Source organism: Aquarana catesbeiana, linkage group LG03 (assembly GCF_042186555.1).
Source record: "Aquarana catesbeiana isolate 2022-GZ linkage group LG03, ASM4218655v1, whole genome shotgun sequence".
Lineage (NCBI taxonomy): Eukaryota > Metazoa > Chordata > Amphibia > Anura > Ranidae > Aquarana > Aquarana catesbeiana.
In genome coordinates this window covers 671,117,699-671,144,137 of record NC_133326.1, presented here as the reverse complement: position 1 = coordinate 671,144,137, position 26,439 = coordinate 671,117,699, and the positions used below count along the sequence as shown (strand labels likewise).

At 44.3% G+C, this 26,439-nt stretch overlaps 1 protein-coding gene across 1 annotated transcript in view; it reads right to left on the bottom strand.

Moving 5' to 3' along the window:
• The window catches only part of AP1S1 (adaptor related protein complex 1 subunit sigma 1), a 74,948-nt gene extending 48,727 nt beyond the window's left edge, over window positions 1-26,221 (bottom strand). The window contains exon 1 of the mRNA XM_073622852.1: window positions 26,030-26,221. Within this exon, the coding sequence (XP_073478953.1) occupies window positions 26,030-26,032 (3 nt within the window). The 5' untranslated portion in view covers window positions 26,033-26,221. The remainder of the gene's footprint in view (window positions 1-26,029) is intronic.
• Window positions 26,222-26,439: the final 218 nt, after the last annotated feature.

Sequence of the window (26,439 nt, the reverse complement as noted above, 5' to 3'; positions counted from 1 at the left end):
AGCACCAGAAATATCGCGTTACAACCATGACGGACGTTGGCTGAGCGATGAGCTCCCTCTACTGACCAACCTGATTATTGACAGTGGAAAGCTGGATTTTGTCATCTATAACCGCACAGAACAGACTCTCATTACTTCACACGTCCCAAAAGGATTATTCTTCATTTCAGGACACTGGCAAATCATTCCTGTACATCCCATCAGCCAAATGCATCTCTAAAAACCATTGTGTACATTGCCCAAACCCTACTCCATAGAAGACAGGCTTTCATATACTGCACTGATGAACAACAAGCCTGAAACATCTGTATGTAGTATGAAATAAATGGCTCTATAATACCCGGCTATTTTGCCTAATATTAGAGAGATATCACTGACTTATGTTAATGAAAACGCAGCCTGTCCATTCACTAGGCCATGATCTTCTTACATTGCATAGAAAAGCACAGAGATCCAGTGACAAAATAATTAGGACTGTAAGCTCTTACGAGCAGGGCCCCCTTAACCCGCTTGTATTATAACTGTACTCCCCCCTTTATATTGTAAAGCACTGCACAAACTGTTAATGCTATATAAATCCTGAATAATATTAGTAATAAATATTATTAATAATAATAATAAGGTGGCTGCAAACCTCAGACATGGAATATGAACAAAGCCTATCCCTCTATAGTGTGTACATGTCTCAGTCCAGAGCACTGAAATCTGCTGCCAAACTTGTGCTGTGTCCAATCACGGCACATGCATGCCCTGAACCCAGAAGAAAGGATGATTGTAGGACGATTGTGCCTGTACCTGACATCCACTTACCGTATATTTACTGTAAGTGGCGGTCAGGCAGGTGTTTAAAGCGGAGTTCCACACAAAAATGGAACTTCCGCTTTTCGGAACCCTCCCCCCCTCCGGTGTCACATTTGCCACCTTTCAGGGGGGAGGGGGGTGCAGATACCTGTCTAAGACAGGTATTTGCACCCACTTCCGGCATAGACTCCCACGGGAGTCTATGCCTCTTCCTGTCCCTCCGCGTTGTCTCCTGGGAAACACACAGGTCCCAGGAGAGAGCGGGGACCAGTTACGACGCGCAGCGCGACTCGCGCATGCGCAGTAGGGAGCCGGGAAGTGAAGCTGCAACGCTTCACTTCCTGATTCCCTCACCTAGGATGGCGGCGGCAGCTGCCGAGAGTCGAGCGATTTATCGGCGTCGGCTGCCGACATCGCTGGACCCTGGGACAGGTGCCGCCTCATCTTTTATATTTTATAAATCTATATTGGCTAATTTTCTTGTGTTTGTGCCCCCAAAATTAATTTTAGTATATTTTTACCTAAAGGAGAAGTCCAGCCCAAAGCTCGTTTGGCTGGGCTTCTCCTCTGGGTCACAGGAGTGGAAATTCGTTTTGCACTCCTGTGACCCGCTTTCAGTAGAGAGCGGTCTGTTGATGTCACAGGAATCAGTCCAGGCACTGCGACATCACGGCAATAAAGTCCGGGTCCACCAGACGCCTGGACTGACGCCCGTCTCAGCCCCTCAGTGAGCTGCTGAGAGCCTGAGACGGCCGCTCCCTGCCCCCTCCACAGCTCAGCGCTCCAACAAGCTCAGAAGAGCAGAATGGAGAGCTGCCGACTGACAGTCAACAGCTCTCTGCTTGGGGGGGAGCTATGAGAACCGAGCCCTTGGCGGTGTTCGGTGGCTCGGTTCTCAGTGTAGAGGCGCCGGGGGACAGGTTCAGCATCCACCTAAGTATGGTGGGGAAAAAAAAAAACCCCAAACCCCCAAACCCATACTTCTTTTAATGTAGATATGCACTTTATATACAATTATGGTGACATAAGAAAAAAAAAAAAATTGAAACCACCACAATTTTCTTCTCTAGGTTCTCCGCTTTCAGAAAATATATACGGTTTGAGAGATTTAACTATAAACATGTTCAATAAATGCCTAAACAAATAAAAAAAAAAAAAATTAAAAAAAATATTTCTGACAGCGAAAGGATTAAACAGTGATGGTGGGGTTGCGGAAGCAGGAACCAGGAGGACAAAATACAAACAGATTAAACTTCAGCTTTAGGCCCTACGCATACTAAATGTCTAAAACAGAGCGTGATTGGACAGTTTGCTGTCCATGACCCCTTCAACATATACATGTCACCAGCGCTCAGACACCCGTTTTGTGACAATACAGCGGCCAGGGAAGCCGCCTTCGCTGACTTGTTCCAGGCTGACTTCACCGCTGTCTGGCCTGCTGACAAGGCTCGTGGTGGAGTCATTTCTGGTCCTGCTGGTAGCACAGGTTGGACTTGTTCTTCCTCTTCCTCCTGGCAGGCTGCCTTCCCCAGAAGTCTATGCCATTTCCTCCTACTGGTCCCCTTATCCTCCTCCTCTCTTTCCTTGTGTCTGCTCCTGCTACTTCTTCCATATAAATCCCTATTAGAGGATCTGAAACATTACAGAATACGTAAACCCAACACTTCATATTCCTGACAGTGCCCTGAAAAAGTATTCATACCCCTTGACATTTTCCACATTTTGTCATGTTACAACCAAAAACATAAATGTGTTTTATTGGGATTTTATGTGATAGACCAACACAAAGTGGCACATAATTGTGAAGTGGAAGGAAAATGATAAATGGTTTTCAATTTTACAAATAAATATGTGAAAAGTGTGGTGTGCATTTGTATTCAGCCCCCTTTACTCTGATACCCCTAACTAAAATCTAGTGGAACCACTTTACTTTACCACACATCCTTACCCCAAATCGACCTACAAACGATCTCTTACCCTACACCTTATCAACACAGCCAAAGGGTTTATACCCTTACATTGGAAGGATAGCTCCCCTCCTAGTATCGCAGAATGGTTTAAATATGTACGGAGGATCGCTGCAATGGAAGACCTAATCCAACAGGCGAGAGATCCCCCGACGAAGTTCAGCAAAACTTGGGCATGCTGGACTCTCTTCACAGAAGTCTATCAAAAATGACCCCATAGCTTGACCAGTGGGCACCTACAAAAGCATAAGAAACCCAACCGGACCAACTAACTGCGCACTTCATTCCCTGTACCCCACTCCACCCCTACCCTCACCCCCAAAACAGAAACTAAGATTCCTTAAAGGGGTTGTAAACCCTTGTGTTTTTTTCACCTTAATGCATCCTATGCATTGAGGTGAAAAAACACCTGGCAGTGACCGGCTCCCCCATTTTACTTACCTGAGCCCCTTCATCTCCTCGGCAGGGACACGCTGTCTCTCTCTCCACAGGGTCACAACTCTCGATTGGATAGATTGATAGCAGCGCAGCCATTGTTTTCCATTGCTGTCAATCAAATCCAATGACGAAGGCGCTGGGCGGGGGGGGTCTGTGGACGCAAATGCTGGACTTGGGAGCGCGCCCACAAGGTAAACCTCTCAGGAGAACGCTTCTCCTAGGGAGGTTATCTGATGTGGGGAGGAGCCACCGAGGGACCCCAGAAGAGGAGGTTCGGGGGCCACACTGTGCAAAACAAGCTGCACAGTGGAGGAAAGTATATGTTTGTTATTTAAAAAAAAAATTTTTTAAAAATCTTTTACAATCACTTTAATAAAATCCTGAGCTATACCAGACAGAGTACACATTACTCTACTCCAATATACTAATAGGAGATTCTCCTCTGAAACCCATCCCTGACAGTGGGTTTGATACACGCTATCCAAGACTCACAGCGACTCACATATACGGCTCAGAGAACCGGTAAGATTACAAGATAAAACCCGGCTCTAAGCGCCCCACCCATTCACACTTTGCTCCCAATAGGGGTGTTTGGGTGCCTTTGTGGCTCGCCTGGATTCTCCACAAACTTTATATAGAGTCTCTCATATGTCTCACCTTATCACTCAATGGGCTCGACCAAGACAGGTCCTTCTGATTACTTAAATTGATATGTCTAACTGATGCTTACTAAAGACATCATTATTTTGGATGTATTCAAACTGTATTCTGACTGTACGTAGGTAATTTTCTCTCCATTTCATCTCATGTAGAATGAAAAACCTTAATAAAAATATTAAAAAAAAAAAATTAGTGGAACCAATTGCCTTCAGAAGCCACCTAATTAGTAAATAGAGTCCACCTGTGTGTAATTTAATCTCAGTATAAAATACAGCTGTTCTGTGAAGCCCTCAGAGGTTTGTTAGAGAACCTTAGTGAACAAACAGCATCATGGAGGCCAAGGAACACACCAGACAGGTCAGGGATAAAGTTGTGGAGAAGTATAAAGCAGGGTTAGGTTATAAAAAAATATACCAAGCTTTGAACATCTCACAGAGCACTGTTCAATCCATCATCCGAAAATGGAAAGAGCATGGCACTTGCAAACCCACCAAGACATGGCCGTCCAAGGAGATTATTAGTCAGAGAAGCAGCCAAGAGGCCCATGGTAACTCTGGGGGAGCTGCAGAGATCCACAGCTCAGGTGGGAGAATCTGTCCACAGGACAACTATTATTAGTCGTGTTCTCCACAAATCTGACCTTTATGGAAGAGTGGCAAGAAGAAAGCCATTGTTGAAAGAATGCAAACAGGACTTCTTATGGCTGTTTGCAAGAAGCCATGTGGGGGACAGAGCAAACATGTGGAAGAAGGTGCTCTGATCAGAGGAGACCAAAATTTACCTTTTTGGACTAAAAGCAAAATGCTAAACGTGGCAGAAAACTAACACTGCACATCACCCTGAACACACCATCCCCACCGTGAAACATGGTGGTGGCAGCATCATGTTGTGGGGATGCTTTTCTTCAGCAGGGACAGGGAAGCTTGTCAGAGTTGATGGGAAGATGGATGGAGCCAAGTACAAGGCAATCTTAGAAGAAAACTTGTTAAAGTCTGCAAAAGACTTGACTGGGGCAGAGGTCCACCTTCCAACAAGACAACGACCCTAAACATACAGCCAGAGCTACAATGGAATGGTTTAGATCAAAGCATATTCATGTGTTAGAATGGTCCAGTCAAAGTCCAGACCTAAATCCAATTGAGAATTTGTGGCAAGACTTGAAAATTGCTGTTCACAGACGCTCTCCATCCAATCTGACAGAGCTTGAGCTATTTTGCAAAGAAGAATGGGCAAAAATGTCACTCTCTAGATGTGCAAAGCTGGTAGAGACATCCCCAAAAAGACTTGCAGCTGTAATTGCAGTGAAAGGTGGTTCTACAAAGTATTGACTCAGGGGGGTGAATACAAATGTACCCCACACTTTTCACATATTTGTAAAAAAATTTGGAAAACCATTTATCATTTTCCTTCCACTTCACAATTATGTGCCACTTTGTGTTGGTCTATCACATAAAATGGCTGTAACATGACAAAATGTGGAAAATTTCAAGGGGTATGAATACTTTTTTAAGGCACTGTATGCGCTTGCTGCATGTACTTGTATGAGAAAGTATCCCGTTCTGTGTATTCCTTTCTTTGGGTGTCATCCCTTTTGTTCCTGCCAGTCCCTCTGCTTTCCTATTAAAAACTGACCACACTAATCACGAGAACACAGAGTGGTCAGTTCTCTAGCTGTGCTGGGAACTCAGCCTGCACTCTTTTCCAATGAACAGACTTGTCTGTGCACCCGTACAGCTGCTTCCAATTTGACAGCTGTGCTGGTACACAGCCCTGAAAGCTCACTGTATGTATATACACCATACCTGAGGGATCCCTCTCACACGGGTGTACGCTGCCAATACGCCCGTGTGAACGAGGCCTCAAAGAAAAATTTTTGCTACATGACGTCAAACACTTTGTATTCCAAGGCCTACAATAAAGATAGACATAATGCCCTCTTAACCAAATGACCACCTGGAAAATACAGTAGACCTCCTAAATTTAGAAAAGCTACACTTTGATGTTACATAATAAACATTATAGCCCCTTAATTTCTTCATAAGTGGGCAAACTTACAAAATCTGCAGGGGATCCAATAATTCTTTTCCCCACTGGAGGTGGATGCAGTATCGGTCCGATGCTGCATCTGTCCCCCGGCGCCTCTAACGCCGAGTGATCTAACACCGCCGATCGCTCGGTTCTCACAGCTCTCTGCTCTGCCCCCTGGAGCGCTGGGCTGTGGAGGGGACGGGAGCGGCCGGCTCAGGCTCTCAGAGAGGATGAACCGGGTGCCAGTCCAGGGACCTGGGCAGACCCCGACTCCATTGTCACGATCTTGGCTGAGCCTGGACCGGCTTTGTGATGTCAGTCGTCAGCAGGCTTTAGTCCGCTGAAAACAGGTCATAAGGAGTGCAGGTTGAACAGCACTCCTGTGATCCACGAGCTTTGGCTGTACTTCTTTATTGTAGTGTACACTCCATCGCAGCATTGTGTACAATACGCCTGTGTGGACTGACTTTAGCATTCTCATACAAGTCTATAGAGGAATGCCAAAATATTACTTTGTATGAGGCAATAGTGCTCAAGGTGAGCAGAGAGGAGAAAAAAAAGGGGGATAAAAAGCTACTAGAAAGATCCTTCTAAGAGCAGTGTTCAAATTGTATGTATGTGGGAAATATAGAAAAGAAAAAAAGTGTAGTAAGCGCACATTCATAAGGTTGCTAGATACCTCAGGGTCAAGCAACCTATTGAAGAACATGTGGGGAATATGACTGACTGTCTCCAGGCAGAACGTGGGCAGCGGCACTCAGTGCTTGTTGGGGGTTTTCCAAAGATTCCTAAACTATCCTAGGCTGTGGTCAGGCAAAAAACGGTAGAAGTGATGAGGCCCCAAAATGGAACCAAAGGGGGGTCAGCAGAGGTGCCCATTAAATAGGAAAAAGTTGCTTCTAAGTGGATGAGGCCCCCAGAATAGAACTAATGTGTGGTCAGTAGGGGTGTCCGTTAACCACTTCCCATGGGTGCCAGTCTGGAGGAATGGGCGTTCCTAGGCAGGCTGCATTTGCAGGTGAAGCATACTAATACTAATCAACTTATTCTTTGCTCCTGAAAGCTTTGGTGCTCTTCTCTTCTCTCCGATGCTTGGGGCTTTGGATGGGGGGGCAATGTACAATGCAGGACTATTGGCCCTTTATTATACTTGATGACATTGTCCAACCATGGCCCGGGGCCCCTTAGGGAAGAGGTATCGAGGGACCGGTCACAAAGAAGCAAGGAATACGGTAAGTATTACACCTTATTTCCTAATCCCCCAGACTTAAAGGGGTTGTAAACCCTCGTGTTTTTTCACCTTCATGCATTCAATGCATGAAGGTGAAAAAACACCTGGCAGTCACCAGCCCCCCCGATTTACTTTCCTGAGCCCTGGAATTTCACCTGGCGGAACCACGCTCTTCTTTTGCCTGGGGTTCTCGGCTCTTAATTGGATAGATTGATAACAGCGTAGCCATTGGCTCCCGCCGCTGTCAATCAAATCCAATGACGCGGGCACCAGGGCGGGGCCCGAGTCTGGCATTCGTGTGTATGGATCCAAATGTTGGACTCTGGAACCCGCCTGCAAGGTAACCCCCCCAGATCATCACGTCTCCTAGGGGGTTATCTTATAAAAGGAGGATCCGCAAGAGCCACCGAGGGACCCCAGAAGAGCATGTTTGGGGCCACTCTGTGCAAAACGAACTGCACAGTGGAGGTAAGTATAACAGGTTCGTTATTAAAAAAAAAAAAAAAAAAACGCGAACCTTTACAATCACTTTAAAACAGCTGTAAAGGCTTTTTACCTTAATGCATTCTCTGCATTAGGGTAAAAAAAAAAAAAAACCCTTCTACGCTTAGCTCTCCTCCTCAGCTCCCCAAAATACTTACCTGAGCCCGATCTTGGTCCAGCGACATGCACGAGAGCAGAGGCTCTCACCCTCCTGCCCTTGGCTCCTGCTGCTGTCAATCACAGCCCGTCAGGAAAGAGGGGGGGCGGGTCAACACACAGAGCGCAGCTCAGGAGCGAGCAAGCATGAGCGTCCCCATAGCAAGTGTCTTGCTATGGGGCACTCAGAAGGGCTGGCGAGGGGGCCCCCCCGAGAAGAGGCTGCCCTGTGCAAAACCATTATAAAGTGCAGGTAAGTATAATAGGTTTGGTATTTTTAACAAATAAAAATAAAACACCTTTTAGGTCCTTTCAGTCATGTTTTTTTCAAAGAAAAAAAAAAAACGGATCAGGTTCTCAGTTTTTTTTTTTTTTTTTTTTTTTTTAAATCCACTACCAATGCAAATACAGATACAAAATGGACCATTTGTCAGTTTACATCCATTTTTTGTCCATTCCAAAAAGGAAGCCCTTTGATCTCTTCCAAAAATGGATGATGACGGAAGGGGATGTAAACGGATGATCATCCGTTTACATCGAGGTGCATTGATGTCCGTTTCTCATCCGTCAACGGATGGATTAAAAAGGGAACGCTCGTGTGAAAGGGGCCTTTATGTGCAGCCCCCCCCCCATAGCCGCTCCTCCCAAAAGAAAAGAAAAGAAAAAAAAAAAAAAAAAACTTACCGGAGCCTGATCTCGGCCTGGCGCTACTCTCTTTCCTTCCTCACTGAACTTCATTGGCTCCCACTGCTGCCAATCAAATTCAATGAGTGGGGGGGGGCCTCAGTAGACGCACAGAGTGTGGCTAGGAAATGAGCCTGCATGAGAACTCCCCCAGGCAAGTACTCGAAGGCAGGAGGAGCCAGCAGCCAACTTCCTGTCCCTGCCGCCTAGGCGATGATGTCATTAGGCGATTCCCATTGGCTCCTGGGATATCCGCGTCATCTATCCCAGGAGTCTTCAGGAAGCCTAATAACCAAATCTCGCAATTGTGCAGACCAGAAATGACGTGATCGTGAGGAGCCTGTTGCCATTTTGGAAAATTTTGACTGCACTTGCCTTCTGGGTTGGAATGTGATTGACAGGTTGCCATAACAACAGAATGGGTACTTACCCCGGCGCCATTCCTATGGCAACCTGTAGTGAACAAACTGCGCAGGTACGAGAGCAGGACATGTATGCTGGGTAGCCAGCTGCACCGAATCCCCGAAATAGATACAAGTGGGCTTCAGATGCCCACATTCTAGATGTGGATCACATACTAGCACATTATGAGAGACTTGCTTTAACCACTTAAGGACCAGTCTCGTTTTGGATTTTAGGTGTTTACATGTTTAAAACAGGTTTTTCTGCTAGAAAATTACTTAGAACCCCCAAACATTATATATGTTTTTTCTTCTAACACCCTAGAGAATACAATGGCGGTCATTGCAATCCTTTTTTTTGCACCGTATTTGCGCAGCGGTCTTATAAGCGCACTTTCTTTGGAAAAAATTCACTTTTTTGAATAAAAAAAATAAAACAGTAAAGTTGTCCCAATTTTTTTTTATATTGTGAAATATAATGTTACGCCAAGTAAATTGATACCCAACATGTCATGCTTGAAAATTGCGCCCGCTCGTGGAATGGCGTCAAACTTTTACCCTCAAAAATCTCCATAGGCGACGTTTAACCAATTAAGGACCAGTCTCGTTTTGGATTTTAGGTGTTTACATGTTTAAAACAGGTTTTTCTGCTAGAAAATTACTTAGAACTAGGGCTGAAACAACTAATCGATTAATCGACAACTAATCGATTATGAAATTAATCGATTACTATTTTCATAATCGATTAATCGGCCAGTAACATAATGGGGTTAAAAAAAAACTAAAATGAGCTCTTTATAGTACAAATAGAGCAAATAATCTCTACTGTAAATAAATTATATAAATAAGTTTAGTTGGTCTACCTGACCGTGGTTTGGTTTCAACAGAAACCCTAATTTTCCACTTCTTGATTAGAGTTTGAACACTGCTGATTGGCATTCTCAATTCCTTGGATATCTTTTTATATCCCTTTCCTGTTTTTTTTTACAGTTCAACTACCTTTTCCCGCAGATCCTTTGACAATTCGATTTTGACCACACAATTAGAAAATCGAACAAACGTTCTTAAAATTACATTTTTTGTCATTTGTCGGGGAAGACATTGTTTGTTTTTTTAAATAAAAAATAGATCTCCGAGTCTGATGATATTTACCAGATTCACCCTTTAATAGTATATACAGTATATCTCTCCTAATAGCATATACAGTATATCTCCTCTAATAGTATATACAGTATATCTCCTCTAATAGTATATACAGTATATATCCTCTAATAGTATATACAGTATATCTCCTCTAATAGTATATACAGTATATCTCCTCTAATAGTATATACAGTATATCTCCTCTAATAGTATGTACAGAATATCTCTTCTGTCTGTTATTCTCAGAGTGGATTAGATATTTTGCTCCCTAACCATATAGTTGGTTACTTATATTCACCACTGCATAGAGATGTTTAAGAATAAATTGCCTTTTTTTTAAACTTTACATATTAACTAAATTATACACCATACTTTTTTTTAAGGTTATTAACCGATTAATCGATTAATCGAAACAATAATCGGCCAACTAATCGATTATGACAATAATCGTTAGTTGCAGCCCTACTTAGAACCCCCAAACATTATATATGGTTTTTCTTCTAACACCCTAGAGAATACAATGGCGGTCATTGCAATACCTTTTTTTGCATCGTATTTGCGCAGCGGTCTTATAAGCGCACTTTTTTTGGAAAAAATTCACTTTTTTGAATAAAAAAATAAAACAACAGTAAAGTTAGCCCAATTTTTTTTTATAATGTGAAATATAATGTTACGCCAAGTAAATTGATACCCAACATGTCATGCTTGAAAATTGCGCCTGCTCGTGGAATGGCGTCAAACTTTTACCCTCAAAAATCTCCATAGGCGACATTTAAAAAATTCTACAGGTTGCATATTTTGCGCTACAGAGGAGGTCTAGGGCTAGAATTATTGCTCTTGCTCTACCGGTCGCAGCGATACCTCACATGTGTGGTTTGACCACCGTTTTCATATGCGGGCACTACTCGGGTATGCGTTCGCTTCTGCACGCGAGCTCGTCGGGACAGAGGGGGGTTTTAAAATTTTTTTTTTTTTATTTTTATTATTTATTTTACAATATTTTATTTATTTTTACATTGTTTAAAAAAAAATAAAAAATTGTGTCACTTTTATTCCTATTACAAGGAATGTAAACATCCCTTGTAATAGAAAAAAGCATGACAGGTCCTCTTAAATATGAGATCTGGGGTCAAAAAGACCTCAGATCTCATATTTACACTAAAATGCAATAAAAAAAAAAAAAAAAAAAAGTCATTTAGAAAAATGACATTTGAAAAAATATGCCTTTAAGAGGCGTGGACGGAAGTGACGTTTTGACGTCGCTTCCGCCCAGCAGTGTCATGGAAACGAGTGAGCGCCATCTTGGCCTCACTCGTCTCCAGACAAACCACTGAGCAGGATGCGATCGCCTCCGCCGCTACCGACGGCTCTGGTAAGTGGCGGAGGGAACCGGATCGCGGCGGGAGGGGGGGGCCCCTCTCCCGCCACCGATAAGTGATCTTGCGGCGAATCCGCCGCAGGGACCACTTTTATCTGAAAGCCGGCCGCCGCACGAAAACGGGGATACCGGGGTTATGGCAGCTAACTGCTGCCATAACAACGATATCCCCGTTCAAAATTAGGACGTACATAGTCATGCGGCGGTCGGGAAGTGGTTAAAAAAATTCTACAGGTTGCATATTTTGCGCTACAGAGGAGGTCTAGGGCTAGAATTATTGCTCTCGCTCTACCGGTCGCGGAGATACCTCACATGTGTGGTTTGACCACCGTTTTCATATGCGGGCGCTACTCGCGTATGCGTTCGCTTCTGCGTGCGAGCTCGTCGGGACAGGGGGGTTTTTAAATTTTTTTTTTTATTTTTATTATTTATTTTACAATATTTTATTTATTTTTACACTGTTTAAAAAAAAAATAAAAAATTGTGTCACTTTTATTCCTATTACAAGGAATGTAAACATTCCTTGTAATAGAAAAAAGCATGACAGGACCTCTTAAATATGAGATCTGGGGTCAAAAAGACCTCATATCTCATATTTACACTAAAATGCAATAAAAAAAAAAAAAAAAAAAAAAGTCATTTAGAAAAATGACATTTGAAAAAATATGCCTTTAAGAGGCGTGGACGGAAGTGACGTTTTGACGTCGCTTCCGCCCAGCAGTGTCATGGAGACGAGTGAGCGCCATCTTGGCCTCACTCGTCTCCAGACACACCACGGCACAGGACGCGATCGCCTCCGCCGCTACCGACGGCTCCGGTAAGCGGCGGAGGGCACCGGATCGCGGCGGGAGGGGGGGGGGGGGGCCCTCTCCCGCCACCGATAAAAGTGATCTCGCGGCGAATCTGCCGCAGGGACCACTTTTATCTGAAAGCCGGCCGCCGCACGAAAACGGGGATACCGGGGTTATGGCAGCTAGCTGCTGCCATAACAACGATATCCCCGTTCAAACTTAGGACGTACATAGTCGTGCGGCGGTCGGGAAGTGGTTAAAAACTAAGCCCTCCAGTGGCGTGCTGTCACCGCCGAGAGGGCATTCATAATCACCCGGTCTTCCTTCCGGGTATGCGGCCTCCGGCTACACGACGTCATTCTGGCCCATGCACGGTATGCCGGATGTACAGAGCGCATGCGCCGGTGACGTCACGGGCTGCATGCACTCTGAATTTCTCCTAAACGGTGCAAGTTTAGGAAATATACACAGTGCCCACAGGTAAGCCTTATTATAGGCCTACCTGTAGGTATAAGTGGTAAAACAGAGTTCACTACCACTTTAAGCATGACATTTTTTTTGTTTGACCCCTCAGTGCCGACAGTACGTAAATACGTGGTCTCAGCAGGTGGGCCTTGGCTCCAAGCGGCTGCATATTTGTGTACCAATCTACAGACACAGCTGTGCTGAGAGCTTGTAACCTGGGTGCTTCCGGCGCAGTTACCGGCAGCTAAAGGAAAGCTACCAATTGCTTCTTGCAGTCGGGAGATTTCCGATCATGTGATCACCATGGCAGCCAATCACGGCAGTCACATGATCATTTTTGCTCTTGCTCTAACAATCACGACGATACCTCACGTGTGGTTTGAACACTGTTTATGTGGGCATGACTTACGTGTGCGTTTGCTTCTGCGCGCCAGCTCAGAGGGACAGGGCGCTTTCAATTTTTTTTTTTTTTTTTTTTTTATACTTTTTATTTAATTTTTAACACTGTCCCTTAAAAAAAAAAAAATGTGTCACTTTTATTTCTTCTTACAAGGAATGTAAACATCCCTTGTAATAGAAATAAGCACTACAGGACCTCTTTATTGTGAGATCTGGGGGTCAAAAAGACCTCAGATCTTACATTTACGCTTAAAAGTAATTTTATGTTTACAGTGATGCGATATACAAGTGTTTCGCAAGATAAACTATATTTTTTTCAAAATCGAGACTTGATTTGTGAGCGCGGTCTCACAAAACTAGCAGGACTCAAGCCGCTGGTGTATGTATTACCGTATGTGGCCAGAGGTCCGGGGGGGGCGCTGGAGAACTCAGACACTCCCAGCTGGGTGGAGTGGGCATAACGTGCATCGGAGCACCGGAAAGTGTCAACAGTTCCCGAGCGTCTCCAAGCGTTCCCAGCGCCCTGCAATTCTGGCCACATACAGTACTGGATACACCAGCAGTGGTTGTGGAACGAACCTTCTGAGTTTCCATTATTTCTTATGGGATAACTCGCTTTGATATACAAGTGCTTTGGATTAAAAGCATGCTTCTGGAACAAATTATCCTCATAATCCAAGGTATTACTGAACTTTAAAAAAAAAAAAAATTGTCCCTTTAAAGAGGAATTGCTCACATAATTTGTAATAAAAACATCTTTGCCATTCTGAAGCTTCCCTCCAACCACTTTGGATATTTTATCTATACTGCTATTCTGTACTTGCCAAATATGCTGCAGAAATCTCCCTCCACTGAGTCTGGCTGCATCCATTTTAACTGTGGGCAGCTGAAGCTGCTGCCTGTTCACTTCCTGGATTTGCATAGCAACACAGAGGCACACCTCCAGCTCTGCAGCTCTTATTGGCCCTCTTATGACTCATCCCCCCACGCTCCCTGGCAAACACTCATAGCTAATGACCAGACAAGAAACAGGAAGTGGGCTGTATAAGGTATTTACTGGCAGGAAGAAAAAAAAAAATGTACTATCCAAAAGGTAAAACAAGGGCAGAAGATGTAATAGATGGAAAGTTGAAAAAAATGTCTGAAGGTTCACTTTAAGGCCATTAGGCAGAAGTGATGTTGGAAGTCGCTCTGGTCCTCCAAGGGCATAGAGTCGAGTGGGGGCCATCTTGCCCTCATCTGACTTCCTGCCCATCACTCCAGGGCAGCCTTTGTCAACCTTTTCAACACAGAGGAACCCTTGAAATAACTTTTCAGTCTCCAGGAACCCCTGTTAAAAAAAACTATATCTTCAACTTGTGATACATTAGTGTGATGGTCGGTGGAAAGAATGCTCCTTACACTTGTGGTCACTGGGAAGATTTACCCCCCCCATTACAGATAGCTTAAAAGATCAATGGTGTCAGTGGGAACTTATCTGAGAGGCAGAAATTGTTCATTGCTCAAGGAACCCCTAACAACCTCTGGAGGAACCCTACAGTTCCATGGAACCCTGGTTGAGAAACTGCTCCAGGGGATCGACATCTCCGGTAAGCTGGGAAACTAACGGGAAGCGGCGGGAGGGGGGTCACCTCTCCCGCTGCCTATAAATGTGATTCTGCAGCGAATCCGCCGCCGAGACCACTTTTAAATCAAATGCCGTCTCGCCTGCTGTATAAAAAAAAAAAAAAAAAAAAAAAAAAAAAAAAAAAAAAAACTGAGGTTATGGCAGCTAGCGGCTACTATAACAACGGTATAGAACGTCAACGTAGTGACATTATATATGTGTATATATAGGCAGTCCGGAAGAGGCTGGTTATAAGCGGGGAGTTTCGGATTACCGTATATACTCGAGTATAAGTCGATCCGAATATAAGCCGAGGCACCTAATTTTACCAGAAAAAACTGGGAAAACTTATTGACTCGAGTATAAGCCTAGGGTGAGAAATGCGCAGCTACTGTAAGTAGAAAAGAGGGTCAACAATGCCCATTTGCAGCCATAGGTCCCCCGAACTTCAAACTCGGTAGTTAAGGGTTCCTAGATGCCCCCTAGCTGCAGCCAAAATTTGGGGTCTCTGGACCCAAAGGGTCCAGAAATCACATAGCTGCAGATGGACACAGTTGACCTATTTGGGGCCCCGTATCTCGGGGCCACTTGGTGCTAGGGACCCCAAATCTGGCGTGAAAACCCAGTGGAATTAGCACTACAACATATCCAAATGTGGGGTTCCTAACTCAAAGTGGCCCTGAGATATGGGGCCCCAAATGTCAGAGAATGACATTTTCCAAACAGATTTTAGGGCCCCGTATCTCGGGGCCACTTGGTGCTAGGAACCCCAGCTTTGGATATGTTGTAGTGCTAGTTCCACTGGGTTTGCACACCAAATTTGGGGTTCTAAGCACCAAGTGGCCCCGAAATACGGGGCCCCAAAGTCGGTTCGGAAAATGTCAAGCACTTTTCTGCAGCAGAGAATGACATTTTCCAAACAGACTTTAGGGCCCCGTATCTCAGGGCCACTTGGTGCTAGGAACTCCAGGTTTGGATATGTTGTAGTGCTAGTTCCACTGGGTTTGCACACCAAATTTGGGGTTCTAAGCACCAAGGGGCCCCAAATCGGTTCGGAAAATGTCATTCTCTGCTGCAGAAAAAAACGTGCTGAAAAACTCGGCTTATACTGAAGAATCCCTTTCAGGTGTTGGTTTCAATTCCTTACAAACAATGGTTTAAGACGACGGATGGAAATTTGCAGTAAATCTCACGGGTCTATTGGAGTTCTGTCTATCGGACAATTCCTTGGTGGTTGGAGAACATGAACGTTATCTTTGCCAACCAAATCACCGAGGGGCCTATCCACACTTAGGAGGAGTTTTCCCCACTGGTAGGATTTCTATTGAAATTCAAAAAAAAAAAAAAAAAAAAAGGGAAAAGCATCAAAATACGTCAGCGCACACCAACTTGTATTGTCTTGTTTTCAGTCGATGTGCTGATGTTCGCCATGACGCACGTTGACTGTTGTATTAATACATCCATTGACAAAACGTTTTGATGCATTTTCATTGATTTCGAAGGAAACTAACAGGCACTGAATGGTCTACAAGCAGAATTATGTGGATACAAAAGCTTTGCCGTTATTTTATTGCTGGCACGCGAATATTAAAAAGAGAACCTGTGATAAATGACACATGAAAGCAGTATTCAACCCAAAAGCAAAACATTCATTATATTACAGGCCTGCCAATTCTTAGTATGAGATGCATACTTGCACATATCGACATTGCCCTGCAGGTAAAGTTTTTTTTATTTTTATTTTATTTTTAACTGCAGTTTACTACCGCTTTAAAAAGGGATTGTAACCCTCAGACATGAAATCTGAATAAAGCATATCCCTCTATAGAGTGTACGTGTCTCGCCCAACTTCCGATCTGAGTTAATGTGACTTTTTATACACTCTACGGCGCATACATCAAACACAAGGCCCGGGGGCCGAACCTAGCGCACCCCCCCACCCCCCAGGCCATGTCATGTGGCCCTTGCATCCAGTTTTTCAGCTGGAACACGGCACTTCTGCGTTTACAGTGCCTTGCAAAAGTATTCACCCCCCTTGGCTTTTTACCTATTTTGTTACATTACAGCCTTTTAGTTCAATGTTTTTTTTAAATCTGAATTACCGTTTTTATCGGCATATACCACAGACCCCAAGTTTAGAAGGGAAGTTTAAGGGATGAAAAAAACCTTACATTTTAAATGCCCATCAATGCAGCCTTGCACAGCGACCATCTGCAGCCTTGCCCAAAATTGCAGCAGGTTTGGTTTTTAAATTTGCTGTGGCCGCCAAGATATTCGGCTGCTCTTGCCGCCGACATAGAGTGAACTGTGTACTCGGCTCCGCTCGCAGTCACGCCCCCGTCCTGCCCCTTGGCCCGACCCCTATGATGAACATAACACCCGTCCAATGGCAGGACGTAAAGGCTAGGAGGCGGGACTGGGAGTGACTGCGAGCGGAGCCGAGTAGACAGTACACTCGGCTCAGTCAATGTCGGCTGCGCACCCACGATTTTCACCTGATTTTAAAGGAAAAAAAGTGTGTGTTATACGCCGATAAATACGGTATATGTGATGGATCAGAACACAATAGTCTAAGTTGGTGAAGCAAAATTAGAAAAATATATACATAAAACTATTTTTCAGAAATTAAAAAACTGATAATTGGCATGTGTGTATGTATTCACCCCCTTTGTTATGAAGCCCATAAAAAGCTCTGGTGCAACCAATGACCTTCAGAAGTCACATAATTAGTGAAATGATGTCCACCTGTGTGCAATCTAAGTGTCACATGATCTGTCATTACATAGACACACCTTTTTGAAAGGCCCCAGAGGCTGCAACACCTAAGCAAGAGGCACCACTAACTAAACACTGCCATGAAGACCAAGGAACTCTCCAAACAAGTAAGGGACAATGTTGTTGAGAAGTACAAGTCAGGGGTAGGTTATAAAAAAATATCCAAATCTTTGATGATCCCTAGGAGCACCATCAAATCTATCATAACCAAATGGAAAGAACATGGCACAACCGCAAACCTGCCAAGAGACGGCCGCACACCAAAACTCATGGACCGGGCAAGGAGGGCATTAATCATAGAGGCAGCACAGAGACCTAAGGTAACCCTGGAGGAGCTGCAGAGTTCCACAGCAGAGACTGGAGTATCTGTACATAGGACGACAATAAGCCGTACGCTCCATAGAGCTGGGCTTTATGGTAGAGTGACCAAAAGAAAGGCATTACTTTCAGCAAAAAACAAAATGGCACGTTTTGAGTTTGCAAAAAGGCATGTGGGAGACTCCCAAAATGTATGGAGGAAGGTGCTCTGGTCTGATGAGACTAAAATTGAACTTTTTGGCCTTCAAAGAACACGCTCTGTCTGGGGCAAACCCAACACATCAGATCACCCAAAGAACACCATCCACACAGTGAAACATGGTGGTGGCAGCATCATGCTGTGGGGATGTTTTTTAGCAGTCAGGACTGGGAAACTGGTCAGGGTTGAGCGAAAGATGGATGGTGCTAAATACAGGGATATTCTTGAGCAAAACCTGTGTGTGATTTGAGGCTAGGATGGAGGTTCACCTTCCAGCAGGACAATGACCCCAAACACACTGCTAAAGCAACACTTGAGTGGTTTAAGGGGAAACATGTAAATGTGTTGGAATGGCCTAGTCAAAGCCCAGACCCCAATCCAATAGAAAATCTGTGGTCGGACTTAAAGATTGCTGTGCACAAGCGCAAACCATCCAACCTGAAGAAGCTGGAGCAGTTTTGCAAAGAGAAATGGGCAAAAATCCCAGTGGTAAGATGTGGCAATCTCATAGAGATTTATCCAAAGTAACTTGGAGCTGTGATAGCCGCAAAAGGAGTCTCTACAAAATATTGACTTTAGGGGGTGAATAGTTATGTACATTGACTTTTTCTGTTATTTTGTCCTATTTGTTGTTTGCTTCACAATGAAAAAAAAAAAAAAACACACATATCTTCAAAGTTGTGGGCATGTTCTGTAAATTAAATGATGCAAATCCTCAAACAATCCATGTTAATTCCAGGTTGTGAGGCAACAAACATGAAAAATGCCAATGGGGGGGTGAATATTTTTGCAAGGCACTGTACAAGAACAGCTTAGCCTTGGACGGCTTGTAGCTCAACAGATCCCTCAGGCTCTCCTCAACCCTGTACATAGCGCGCACCCCCAAACCCTGTACATAGCGCGCACCCCCAAACCCTGTACATAGCGCGCACCCCCAAACCCTGTACATAGCGCGCACCCCCAAACCCTGTACATAGCGCGCACCCCCAAACCCTGTACATAGCGCGCACCCCCAAACCCTGTACATAGCGCACTCCTAGTGCACAACAGGCCCTTTGAGGGAAACCATACTGCTGATGCGGCCTGAGATAAAATTAAGTTTGACATCCCTGCCCTATGGCATTGAAGTCGTATCAAAGTCAGGCCAAAGTAGTGCAGGAACCTTTTCTAAAGTCAGAGCGAATTGTGTCGGATCAGTTAAATTGGCTCTCATAGGGAAACGTTTAATTTGACAAGACGAATCCCACGTCTTAGAACAAAGCTAGATCAGAGAAAAAAAAAAAAAACACCCCACCACGTCGCACACTCTATGGACCACTTTTTTTTTTTCTGTCGTCACTCATCTATGTTTTAATGCACATTAGCTTGTCATACAGTGCATCAACCCCTCTCCTGACCGCCGCATGTCGATATACGTCGGCAGAATGGCACGGGTGGGCAAAAGGGCGTACAGGTACATCTCCTTTAAGATACGGCATTGTGGCCACGCGCACCCGCCGCATGCTCCGTGACTGCGGGTCCCGCAGACTCGATGTCCGCCGGGTGCCCGCGATCGTGTCACGGAGCGGAAGAATGGGAAGATGCCTATGTAAACAAGGCATTTCCCTGTTCTGCCTAGCAACATGACAGAGATCACTGCTCCCTGGCACATGGCAGTGATTGCTGCCATGTGAGTAGTAGCCCACCCCCCCCCATTGTTAGAATCACTCTCTAGGACACACTTAACCCCTTGATTGCCCCCTAGTGTTTAACCCCTTCCCTGCCAGTGTCATTTACACAGTAATCAGTGCATTTTTATAGCACGGATCACTGTATAAATGACAATGGTCTCAAAATAGTGTCAAAAGTGTACGATGTGTCCGCCATAATGTTGCAAAAAAAAAAATCTTAGATCGCCATTACTAATAATAAAAAAAATAAATAATAAAAATGCCAAAAAACTATCCCCTATTTTGTAGACGCTATAACTTTTGCACAAACCAATCAATATACGCTTATTGCGATTTTTTTCTAAAAATATGTAGAAGAATACAGATCGGCCTAAACTGAGGAAAAACATTTTTTTTTTTTTTTTTTAATATATTTTTGGGGGATATTTATTATAGCAAAAAGTAAAAAAAAAAAATTGCTTTTTTTTTCAAAATTGACACTTTTTTTGTCTATAGCGCAATAAAGAAAAACTGCAGAGGTGATCAAATACCACCAAGCGAAATCTCAATTTGTGGGGAAAAAAGGACATCAATTTTGTTTGGGTGCAGCGTCGCACGACCGCGCAATTGTCAGTTAAAGTGACGCAGTGCCGAATCGCAAAAATGGCTCTAGTCAGGAAGGAGGCAAATTCGTGGTTAACCCAAAGCAACAAAATGCTTTAGGGTGTTTCACAATAGAAAGGCACAGGAACAAGCAGGTTCAAACCAGTGCATCCCTGTGTGGTGTGATTTTGCAGCCCATTCATTTAAATGGGCTGCAAATTTAACCGGAACGCAGAAAAAGCAGTGCATGCAATACTTTAAAAAAAAAAAAAGTACCATGCCACACCAAATAAGAGTACCATGCGACTTGATACCCACAAAACGCACCGCTTCTGCGTTATGTTTGGGGAGCAATTGACATTACACTGGCACCAACAGCAGATCACAAAGGCAATGTGTACCAGCGCGGTGCAGGTAAGGGAGGGTTATATTCAGGGTTTTTTTTTTTTTGCCACCTGTGTCCCACAAGGGAGATTTCCCTCGACTTCCTGTCCCATAGCCAAAAAGGAAGTGAGAGAAAATCCCTGCAAAGAAATCCATGGTGCTAACCCATCAGAATTTTTTTTTTGTGTCCCTTTGCAGAGATTTGCCTTCACTTCCTGTCCCATAGCCAAAACAGGAAGTGGAAAGAAATCCCTGCAAATTAAAAGGGAATTCCTTTGGGGACCCCCGGGTTACCAGAACTGCTGTCCCCGTCCCCCCCCCCCCAATTGGAAGATTTCCCCTCTATTCCTTTTCTGGTCCCAAAATTTGGGATTTTCTTTCACTTTTGATGAGAACAGTAAAACAGGACAAATAGAGGAGGGCAAATCTCCATAAAGGGGGACACAACAATAAAAAACTGACAGATGATCCCTCTCCACTTTATGCAAAACTAAAAAGAAAAAAAAAAAAAAAAATTGCCAGTAGTTACTCTTCAAAGTAGAACTATGGGCAAAAATTTTTTTTGTTTTTTTATTACCAGAACAGTAACAGAGAAGAAATTTTCCAATGGGGACACTAGTTAGAGCCGGTTCACACAGGGGCAGCACGACTTACAGAGGCGACTTGCACACGACTCACAGAGGCGACCTGCACACGACTCACAGAGGCGACTTGCACACGACTCACAGAGGCGACCTGCACACGACTCACAGAGGCGACCTGCACACGACTCACAGAGGCGACCTGCACACGACTCACAGAGGCGACCTGCACACGACTCACAGAGGCGACCTGCACACGACTCACAGAGGCGACTTGCACACGACTCACAGAGGCGACTTGCACACGACTCACAGAGGCGACTTGCACACGACTCACAGAGGCGACTTGCACACGACTTACAGAGGCGACTTGCACACGACTCACAGAGGCGACCTGCACACGACTCACAGAGGCGACCTGCACACGACTCACAGAGGCGACCTGCACACGACTCACAGAGGCGACCTGCACACGACTCACAGAGGCAACCTGCACACGACTCACAGAGGCAACCTGCACACGACTCACAGAGGCAACCTGCACACGACTCACAGAGGCAACCTGCACACGACTCACAGAGGCAACCTGCACACGACTCACAGAGGCAACCTGCACACGACTCACAGAGGCAACCTGCACACGACTCACAGAGGCAACCTGCACACGACTCACAGAGGCAACCTGCACACGACTCACAGAGGCGACCTGCACACGACTCACAGAGGTGACCTGCAAAATGACTTCTGTATAGAAGTCAATGCAAGTTACCTGAAGTCACCCCCAAAAGTAGTACAGGAACCTTTTTCTAAGTCGGAGCGACTTGAGTCTCTCCTATTAGAACGGTTCCATAGTACAGAACGGAATGCGACTGGTCAGGCGGCTAAGTCGCCTGACAAGCCGCCCCTGCGTGAACCGGGTCTAAAGATATCTATATCCATCTCTATACACACACACACTATGATGCTTTGTGTAAACAATAAAATGACACTTTGGTGTTTTGTGTAAGCCTCTCAACAGATCCTGGAATTGATAAAGACTGGCGCAGGCAGATTTCCTGAAAGCGTATCCCATGCTTTCTAAGGCTGCGTTCACATCGGAGCGTTTTTCCAGTGTTTTTTGTACGTTCCTGTCGCATTTTTAAGTGCGATTTGCACGTTTTTAAACAGCGTTTTTGAGCTTTGGGATCTTTTTTTTTTTTATTAGCCAAATAGAGAAAACTATCATCTGTTGCCAGGTTTTTTTTTTTTTTTTTTTTAGCTATTCCATCAGCTTTTTTTTTTTTTTTTATTATTATTCATTTATTATTATTTTGTTAGGAGGTAAGGTTAGGGGTTACATTTATATAATAATAATAATATAAAATGTAAAAGAAATACACAAATAAAAATGTTATGTTACATTCTTTCAACTGAGCAGAAAACCTTGCAAAAATGTGCGACAAAATGCGCAAAAAAAAAAAACCCGCAAATGTCGGCTTTCCATTCATTTTTATGGGAATAAAAAACGAGCCAAAAAAAGCGCAAAACTGCAAAAAAAAAAAAAAATGCCCCAGAACTTTTTTGAGCTTTAGACGTTTGGCTCCAGGTGACTTGTAGTAGAGATGTGAACCTTCTTCAAAGAGCTTCAAGCTACAAAACACTGGAGGTGTGAATGAGGCCCCAAGTCCCCCTCTTCTGCCTTGTACACATGATGAGAACATAGGAGGAAAAATACCACTTTCTGATCGATCGTATGATAAGCTGATCATTAGTACACAGTTTTCGAGAGCCGATCAGGACAGCTCATCCGATATTATTAGGAACAAACATTTTTTTCTCCTGCAATACCAGATTTTCGTTTAGTCAGTACAGTATTCCTCCGAAAAAGAATAGTGTGACCGAGACCGCGCATGCTCGGAAATGAAAGAATACAGTACAACACATTACATCTCTTCCCAAGCCGTATTCTGTCAGAGAGCTCCACCATTCTGGATAAAACGAGAATCGCGATTTTTCTGCTTAGAATAAAGATCACGATTCTCACCGCGTAACATCATCTTTCACATTATACAAAAAAAAAATTGGGCCAACTTTACCTTTTCGATTTTTTTTTTTTAATTGAAGTGTATTTTTTTCCCCAAAAATTGCTTTTGAAAGACCCCTGTGCGAATGCAGTGCGACATAAAAAAAATGTAAAACGACCGCCATTTTATTCTCCAGGGTCTCTGCTAAAAATGTTATATAATGGTTGGGGGTTCTAAGTAATTTTCTAGCAAAAACAAAATACTGATTTTTTAATTGAAAGCAACAATTGTCAAAAAAAGGTTTAGTCTTTAAAGTGTAAGTTCACCTTTACAGAAAAATCACAGGATCCCCTCCCCTCCCCCCCCCCCACACCCCCAGTCCTGCTGACCTGCACGGCGGCGATTGCCCGTTCTGAGCCCCGGTATAGCTGCCTCATGGCTCAGGGGCTTAGAAGTTCCCGGAGCGTAATCTCCTAAACGTACCCCATCAGGGGGGTACGTTTAGGAGCATTCTAATTGGTCGGCGCCATCACGTGGGCAGCGCGGACCAATCAGAAGCCACGTAGCCCGTCCTCTCGGTGGGGAAGAAGAAGAGAGAAAGCTGAGAGGATTTCTAAGCGCCGGAGCCGTGAGGCGGCTATACCGGGGCTCAGAACGGGCGATCGCCGCCGTGCAGGTCAGCGGGACTGGGGGAGGGGGGTCCTGTGTAAATTCACCCGACAGATTTTTCTGTAAAGGTGAACTTACCCTTTAACCACTTCCATACCGCAGGCCGTCATATGAAGTCCTGGGCTTTCAGTGGCGATTCCTGGCATCATCCAGATAACATTTTGTTCCGCCGGCGAATCCCTATATCATAAGAACAATCATAGCGGCTATTCAGCCGCTTCATCATTCTTACCGGCGCCGCCGCCCTCCCATGCGATCGTGGACCCGGAGAAGGAATCCGCCGGCGCCGGGTGGCACAGAGATTTTCAAGGGATGGATGGTCCCCCCGGCAATCTCTACGACTCTCGGAGGCCCGGACGTGACGGATCCCGACTTTATTGTCATGACCTTGCCCCACCCTGGACCGGCTCTGTTACATAAGCCCGCTGTCACCTAAAAAAAAGGGGGGGCGCAGAAGTGTGGAACGATCTGCATGCCTGTGATCCATAGAAGTACAGCCAAATGGGCTGTACTTCTCCTTTAACAAGAGGGATTAAGGGTCGGTTCACACATGGGCAACACGACTTTAGCGCAACTTTGTACCGCGACTTCAACGCGGCTTCAGCGCGACTTCAGCGCGACTTCGGCAAATTACGAGGCGACTTGAAGTCGCCTCCATGACAGGCGACTTCGCCTGTGGCCAATCACGGGGCAATCAGCTCTCTGGGAGGGAGGGGGGGAGGGAGGGGTTTTCCCTGCAAAGTCGCTTGACTTTACAGAGAGATCCGACTTGGAGGCGACTTCCATTGATTTCTATGGTACAGGTCGCCTACCAAGTCGGATCCAAGTAGTACAGGGAGTACGCTCTGAAGTCGGAGCGACTTCAGTAGCGTCTATTAAGACGCTAGCGTTCACTCCCATTCAAACTATTTCTGGGGCGACTTGAGGGCGTACAAGTCGGATCCCAAGTCGCCCCAGTGTGAACCGAGCCTAAAAGAGAGAAGTTCACCTTTGTAAAAAAAAAAAAAAAAAAAAAAAAAAAAAAAAAAAAGACCTTAGATTGTAAGCTCCTTGAGGGTAGGGACTGATGTGAATGTACGATGTATATGTAAAGCGCTGCGTAAATTGATGGCGCTACATAAGTACCTGAAATAAATAAATTTGTATACAATCCCAATATGCTCTCAATTTGTATAGCATGGTGAACTATATCACTGAAAAAAAAAAAAAAAATTATATATATATATTTTTTTTTTATAACAACACACATTTACACAGCACAGAGAATTAGATGCCTAAATAATAACATATTTAAATAAAAATATACTAAGGTGGTTTTGTATAAAAAAAAAAAAAAATCAATATACTCTCATACAGCATAGACACCTCAATAACTAAATAATAAAACATTTAAATATATTACTTAATAAAAAAAAAAAAAAAAAAAATGGTGTTTTGCGCAAGAACTCAATATTCTCTCATACAGCATGGCGTGCTATCATAATTATATATATATTTTATTTTTTTTACGTTTTTATATAGTTCACCATACTATACAAGATGAGAGTATATTTGGTGTTTATACAAATTATTATTATTGCTATAAATGTTTAGAGATTCATTTTATTTAGTCATTGAGTCTTCTATTCTATAGAATAGAAGACTCAATGACTAAATAAAATGAATCTCTAAACATTTATAGCAATAATAATAATTTGTATAAACACCAAATATACTCTCATCTTGTATAGTATGGTGGACTATATAAAAAAATAATATATATATATATATATATATATATATATATATATATATATATATATATATATTTATTTATTATTATGCTATTTATTGTTTCAGTTATATATTGAAGACTATATAACTGAAAAAAAGTTAAATAATAAAGAGAAAGGATCTATAATACACATAGCGTCCCACAATGTGGTGGAATATGAATATATATGTATATCTATCTATCTCTATGATCCCAGGTTGCCCCCCCTGGTGTAGAATACATCCAGGTCCTCAGTGCTGTAATCAGACATTGTAGAGCCCCCTCCCCTCCCCCATAGAGGGTCTATTCTCTCCTCTCAGTCCTGTATGATCACATTCCTCCCCCCCCCCCTGACATGTGACAGGCAGACATGACGTCACCTCTCCAGGTATACAGGTAACCCCCCTCACCTGCACCCCTTCCCCCTCCTACACACACAGGGCTCCTCTCCCTCCCACTCTCACCATCTTGCTGCCCGTTCCCTGAGCCGCCTCTCCCCGTCTGAAGGCCTGCTCTCGGGCCTCGGTCCCCGGGCTCTCGTGGTTGCAGTGTCCGGACCCGGCACCTCCTCCCCCAGCCTCACCCCGCAAGGAGGAGAGAGGAGGGCTGGAAGGAAGAGCTGCGCATGCGCCCGTCCTCCACTCCGCTTACCACGCACGCGCGCAGCTCCCCCATTTCCGCTCTGCGCAGGCGCCGGGCACGGCCAGTCGGCCTCGGCTCGCTAAAGCGCGCAGGTGCCAAGTGTTCAACACGGAGCCTGTGAGGGCCAAACTTCCTACAGTACAAATGCGTGTTTGTAACTATGACAACGACTGGCACTTCTTTCCTACCTGGTAGAGTGCAGGCGGGGTTTTAGCTGAAGGGACACGTCACT